Below are 7357 nucleotides of genomic sequence, written 5' to 3' on the forward strand. Positions count from 1 at the left end.
AATATCACTCTCGTACTCGAGCGATACCGGCTCTATATCAGCAGCTGTGATTGCCTCTGGCCTAATCACAGCCATGATGATATAGAGCCGGTATCGCTCTTGTACGAGAGCGATATTGCTCATTTAAACAATGTTGATAACCAAACAGTTGGTTGCCAACATTCTTCAAAATATCTTCAAATTATCCGCATTGACTTCCATAGTATGAAAAAAAAATACTATGGAAGTCAACGGGGACCAGCAACTCTTTGGTCTCCAACATTCTTTGACATATCTTCAATTTCTGTTCAGCAGAAGAAAGAAATTCATGGAGATTTAGAGCAATTTGAGGGTGAGTAAATGATGATTCATATGTGGGTGAACTATCCCTTTAAGGATTGAAATGTTTTTCTTTTGTTTTAGTTTGGAAAATAAAGCTCAGGTTTTGGAAAAAGAGACGAGACCTTTGCAGTTTGTCATAGGGGAGCAATCCGATTACCAATCTCTGACGACAGCATTAGACAATGTTTGCAGGGGAAGATTGAAAATATCTTCAAGCGTTCGCACCGCTGTAATTACAAGTGTGAATCAGCCCGGGACTTCAATCAATAACCACTGGCCATTTTGCGAAATGTTTCAATCTGCAGACAATTTGCTTTAAATGCGAGCCATTATTAGAAGCCCTATTACTCTCAGAGTAAATAGGCTTGGCATTTTTAAGCCTATGTTTTGCGATAATGTAAATATCATTACCTCACACAACATTCAATTTTTTTTCTGCAAGAAGTGAAATTGAAAATACCATCTCTTACCCCCAAATGCGAGGTTTTCCGACACATCTATGTATGTGCAGACCGGAGCACGTGGGGTCTGATACTTTTTTAAAAGCTCGATTTTTAAAAGTAGCGATTCCCCCTGAATACAAAAAGCACTTAAACAGCATCAGAGTGAGCTGCTGCCTCGGGCTGACGAAAGCATTCAGTGCTGTCACCCACATCAGTCAAGCAGTACTAGTCCCTGTGGAGGAGAAACTGATACGGACTACATCTTTGGAGCTGTTTAATGTGAAATATCACATGCAAAAAATAGTAGCTCTCCTGGCTGTTGACATAGCGCCACTGACAGCTCGTGCTGTGCCTCTGCACGCTGGAAAGCAGCGTGGCTTCAAAACACCTTTTACACATAATGTAATTGTGCACATACTCGCCACTGCTTGTGCTGATTGGCTTCATACACACACACACACGGACCTGCTGGGCAAATGCACTAAAGGTGTCTCAGGCACTTCTCAGCGAATGTGTTAAGGCCGGACATGTGTCTGCCTGCGCGCATGAATCTGTCGAGCGTGGCGTGATGCGCTCGGCCCCTCAAAAGAACAATGGCTCTGAAAGACACCTCCAATTTCCAAAGCAGCTCTGGGGTGATTTACAGCAGCCTCCGAGAGCGACCTGGCCAGGACTCATTCTGCTTGCTCAGAGAGTGAGTGAGCGGCATCATTTTTCCTTAATGAAGTTAGTGACCCTCTGAAAGGTGACACGTTTACCGCTCCACTGATTTATGCACTGATGCTCTGAGGCAGACTATAGCAGAGTAAGACCGGGAGCATGTGGCCACATCTCTCTCGCTCTTTCCTCTCTTTCTGTTTATAGCTTTCTAGATTTGTGCTATTCTGTCCAGTTCTCTGGAATTAAGACAAACTGACATGTAAAATAAGAGCATACTATAGCTCTATTCCAAAATCTAGTAAGCTGTCCGAAGTCCACAATACACAGTGGTTTTTATGCGTATACAGTGCACATGGGGTAAATATTGGCATCGGCACAGTACGTTCAACCCCATTTTCCTCACTGTGTTTACTTTGTATGTTCAGCTTGCACATGCACCTTGAATTGTTTATTTGCACTAATTAGTTCATCCACAAGGTGGCAACACTGCCCAAGCCTGTTGTTTTTTAGTCGAAAAAGGCGTTGAATAGATGGAACAACCAGAGATTAGCTTACTATTGGGAGATGAGAGAGTCTGTATTAATTACCATTGGAAAAAGTGCAACGGCTAACTTGGATCACGTGAGGCACCTCAGCCATACAATGGCCTCTGGTGTCTCTCCCAATACATATCTATGGCCGCAGCGTTAGCATTAGCCATTACGCTTTTTTGGCTAAAGGTTGCAGGCTTGCCTTCTATTAGCTTTGGAACAACTACAATCTACTGGAGACAGCAAAAAGTTGGAGGTGGGAATATCTGAAAATCTGAAATGACCTCAGTGCATTCCAGTCCGTCACACCACAAGATGACACCATGACTAAAGAACATTTGTTATTCTGCCAGTTATGGCAAAATGAACATTCAGGGTGTCCTAAAATCAGTATATTGTCATTCGTTTTTCAAATTTTTAAACAATATAATGTCAAATATAATGGTACATTATTCGAGACAGCTGTCTATCTAGTAGACATTGAAAGAGAAAAAGAGGTAGGCATTCATTTATGAACAAACAATTTAGTATATCTTGCACGTTGATACAATATGTGCATCAAAATACATAAAAATTTATTTTTATGTTCCACGTAAACCAGCTCTCTATCCTCCTTGTTTGCTGTCATCTTGGAAATTGCGTCAAATAAAGCTTAACTCTGAGGTTGGGGTTGATTGAGCTGCCTAGAGTTTACAAACTGGATCTCCAGTTTGGAGCAGCATTCCGGCAGATGTTATTTTCAAGTAGGAGGTGGTAAAAATATACCTGTAAACTCTGGTTTAATCATGTACAAAGCCCTTTTTACCTCTCATAACTTCTGGAGAGAAATAGCACAGACAATGGACGAAAGGATGACCCTTACGAAAAATTAACCATGGTCTTACTACAAATAAAACCACTAACTTGGTAGCTTTTAACCATCATATTTAATGATTTTGAATGCTCTAGATATGCACCAACTGTTTGTATAAAGGAGACTGAATTGATTTCAATGGAGTTTGACGTTAGCATGTTGCTAAGCTAATGGTATGATACTTTAATAAACATGAAAATGCATAGCACAAACAAATGTTGGGTAAGGTAGTATTTTTAAGTTACAATTAACTGTTTGTTATTGATGTTTTTCAGTATTGAATGGCGTTTAATTGGAGCCAACATTTCTTGGATTTGTTTACAGATGTTTGTTTAACAGAAGTACTAACTATAAAACCATAGATATCTCTATAGGTAGATCTCTTATTCGACTGCTCCAGGCACACCAGCACATCCACCATCTTGGAACAGTCAACATTTCAGAGGCTGCTTAATACTCACACTAACAAAAACCAATGAATTTTCAACAACATTATGCAGCCTATGGTTGTGAAAACCATAGGTATATGGTAGTGTTCCCTGATGATCAATAACATTTGTAAGAGTGTTCTCAAGTGTTCATAAACTTGCTTTGACAGTTCCAATATGGTGGATGGCTTACATGTAGTGGGCCATAGCAGCTAATATGATATTTATGTATGGATATCTGCTGCTCAGACATTAAATCATGGTGCTAGCAATGGCAAGGCCATGGGTTTGATTCCTAGGAAATGCGTGAATTGATCAAACGTATTGAATGCAATGGCAGTTACTTTGGGTAAATGTTTCAATATTTATTCTGTAATTCAGAATATTTTGATTTCCCTCTGCATGATATTAAAATACTAAACATAAAAAAGCAATAACTATATTGGCTCCTGGTGGTAAAAATAAAAATAACCCAAGCATGTAATGCAAGGGAACCAGACGTAGTCTCTTTCAATTATTTCTAACATCTTTACTTATGCAAATATGCTAAATTATTTCTAGATGACAGCTTGGAGGGGGGGGACCAGCATGAGCAAAGTGATGTTCAGACAGGGCTCTCCTTTTCCTGGTGGGTTAAGATATACATACGCCGCTGTAGAGCTCCAGCCTGCCTCCACAAGCACTGTTTTACATTCTAATTATTAGAGCTGACAGGCTATATGGCTGGGGCTCAATACTGAGGCCTTTTTCTTGGCACATCTCGCATTTGATGTCAGAGCAAGTTTAATGAGATAAGAAAGTTTGAGTCCTGTAGTTTACAGTTCTCTTTCCTTTGAGCAAATCACGTTCTGTTGCTCGCAGCTACTGTAGCACGCTTACTGTACGTGTCAGCTGCGCTAACAAGTAGGCGAAGGAGGAAGAATTGCTGCGTTTCCGTTTGATTTGTCTTAATTGACTTGATTTAAGCGGGAGACATCACCAGAAGAAAGGTGTGCCACGATGACTGCGATTAAAATAAACAATGGTTTTGGAGCCGTTCATTAATTCTTTAATATGTAAAAAGCCAATCTCAGACACAAACAACAGAGACTTTTTTTAAGATTTAATTAAGCTACAGGGAATTCAGTGCATATTGTAGGTAAACACTTAGGACCATGGGAATACCATTTAAATTAAAAGAACCGGTGTTGTTTTTCTCATTACCAGATGAATTAAACATTTATCGCTGCCTTTCATTTCTCTCAGAAGCTGACATTTACAGGTCACCTTTTGATAGCGCCAACTTTGTATTGTCTCCAAGTGCCTTAGCAATATGAGAAAGTATGATTTATTTTGTCTTCCGTGTTCACCTCTTGACTGAGCCTCCGCATTTGTCATTTCATCATCCACAGCTATTGAAGTGAACCTGCAGAAAGCTCTCGCCGAGGCCTCGGAGACCTGTACCCAGGAATGTCTGATCCTGGGTCATTCTGACAGCTGCTGGATGCCGCCAGCGCTGACCCAATTCCAGATGTCCGGCGCCGCCACTCTGCCCTCCTTTGGTTTTCAACAAAGCTGGGCGCGGGGGAACAAGCCAGATGGGCGTCACACCCTTGGCAGGTCAGTGCCCAAAGATGATCTGGACAAAGGGAGCAACCGGCCCCAATTCTACAACACACTTGAGAGACACTGCGGCAAGAAAGAGGATCCCATCAAGGTCATCCCTCTAGCCAGCTTTTCCGCCACGTCTAGCCCCCAGACGTCTGCGGGCGGAGGCTCTTCCGCCTTCCTGCACGAGCATCAGCTGTAGAAGCGAGGGTAGGCCTCAGAGCACAGCATAATGAGAGTGATTGAAATGGAAAAGCTGACGGGTTCTGATCGTTATTAGCATGTGTCAACCCTTTCACGGCACGGCGGAAGGGGAAGTTAAAGCAAAGGACACTAGCTTTCGATATCCTCTGTGAAACTGAAACATGTACAGTAGACAAATGGTAGATATAGACCAAAGTAGCTCCTCAAGTGAAAAAAACATAACAAAAAAAAAAAAGCGGTGTGAAATGTATCTTCGTAACAGATTAGTGGCAAATGAACTAAGCTTTACTGTTGATCAAAAGGGACAAGATTACAACAAATTACTTTTAAGCCTGTGCTGCTGGAAGAAATCATTGCATACGTTTACATGCTCGCTGATAAAAAAAAAAACACGCCATGTTCTTGTTATTCAAAGAAAATGTGTGCATATTGCGCACATTATCTTCTCTAATTTGAAATACATATGAACACGTGTCTGCAGCTAGTGGTCTTGGTCGAGTTTAATTGGCGCTCACTAACAGCAAAGCCGGTGGTTATTTCGTTGTGCTTTGCACATGAACGCAGACAAAACAATAAAAATTAGGCTTTGAGTTAAGAACCGCATTCGGAATATTACGACACATGTAAGCGTAGTCAATAAGGTTAAGTGTAATGTGTGAGCGCTTGGTGACTGCAGTATTTCTTTCGGCTTCGGTGAGGTCCGTCGTTTCCTGCTGAATTTCCGCCTGAGTCAGTTTTACTCTGCTAAAGAGACCTAGCTCCATGCCTCTGAATGTGCTGCTTACTCTGTCAAGACTACAGATACAGCTAAGCCTCTCTGCAAAAATTAGTCTTAACACGTAGAAACTTTTATATATATTAGGGTGCTTTTTTTCTTCCAAATATTCAGATCTAGCCTTATTCTGGGATGGAAACGACCCCTTTTCATGGTCCAATGCAGGGATGTGCATGGAGTTCTCTGGGCCTCAAATGTAGTAATAAAAAAGGGGGGAAAAAACTTTGTTACAGTTTTGTACACATCATATAATTATAATTCAAATGCACTTTGTTTGATTGATTTTAATAAAAAAAAAAGAGCAACACTCACCTGGTCCAATCATATTCTGATTAATAAACAGAAGCCTTTTTTCACATTCAGAGAAAATGTACACAATTACAGAAGTTAAATGGCATATAACCACCATTATGTGCTCTGCAAATGTGCCAGGACTGCAGCTTTGGACCGGGCCCAAGACGGAGTTGGGAGCAAGAAAGGAGCCTTAAAAAGCAAATGAATAAAGATTATCCAAGCAAAAGGGTCTACCTACAGCACTGTAAGTTCCTGAACATTTTGCTGAACTGCCTAGTTTCACTCTTTTTCTGCTGGCTTTACATTTTTGATGCTTGACGAGCATGTATGTGTATATGAGTGTGAGCTTTCATATAGGGGTGAGCTCAATTATCCCTCCTTTCCCTCATTAGTCTAAAGAAATACTGGGCATCCAGACTGCAATGCAGATAAAGTAGCAGGCAAACTAATTACAATTTAACAGCATGCAAATGTTACAATTTAAAGCGACAGTTCACTCCAAAATGAACATGGTCATAATTTACACACACTCATGTCTTTCTTTTGCAGAACACAGAATAAGATATTATTCTTATCTATATTAATATAGCTATATTAAGATATATTGTTATTTTTAATTATATTTATGTTTTAATAATTGTAAACAAACGTATTTCAGTTCATTGCCAAAGCATTTTTCGTTTTAATTTAACGTTTTATTGTATTTAATCATTACATCAATTACTAAAACTAGTTTTGAATAGTTTTAGTGAAATTAATCCAAACACCTCTACTGATATATTCTAAAGACCTGTTTACACAAAGAGCGATAACTATAATGATAGCAATAAAAATGTTATAAATTTAAAAGAATAGCAGAGTCCACACCACAACTTTAACGATAAGCGCACAGAGAAACAATATCCTTAGAATCACTTTCAAAAATGTTTTTTTTCCAGCTGATGAGCGATAAAAACAGCCAACTGACAGCCAATCAGAATTTAAAAGTCAGAGACAATCTGATTTAAAGTGGCAGATGTCAAAACTGTAGGCCGCTTACTGTATAATAAATTGAGTATTATGACACTAATATAGCTATCGCTGTAGTTATTTTTATGGTTATCAAACTAAAACATTTATTAACAATATAGAAAAAAGAGAGCAGTTATGGCAACAAACCTTAAGCACCATGACGTTTGGTCTGAGAACTAATGAGGATTGATGTTAGCTGATAATTAAAGTGTGTGTAGTTGTTGTAGTTTGTGTATTAATTAATTTCACTC

General features: G+C 39.6%; 1 protein-coding gene across 1 annotated transcript in view; it reads left to right on the forward strand.

Annotated features, from left to right (window-relative positions):
- Positions 1-5886, forward strand: part of LOC107741082 (protocadherin-9-like) — a 62511-nt gene extending 56625 nt beyond the window's left edge. Inside the window, exon 3 of the mRNA XM_016553675.1 lies at positions 4627-5886. Within this exon, the coding sequence (XP_016409161.1) occupies positions 4627-5024 (398 nt within the window). The 3' untranslated portion in view covers positions 5025-5886. The remainder of the gene's footprint in view (positions 1-4626) is intronic.
- Positions 5887-7357: the final 1471 nt, after the last annotated feature.

This window comes from Sinocyclocheilus rhinocerous, unplaced genomic scaffold, assembly GCF_001515625.1.
Source record: "Sinocyclocheilus rhinocerous isolate Xijiao unplaced genomic scaffold, SAMN03320098_v1.1 scaffold44, whole genome shotgun sequence".
Lineage (NCBI taxonomy): Eukaryota > Metazoa > Chordata > Actinopteri > Cypriniformes > Cyprinidae > Sinocyclocheilus > Sinocyclocheilus rhinocerous.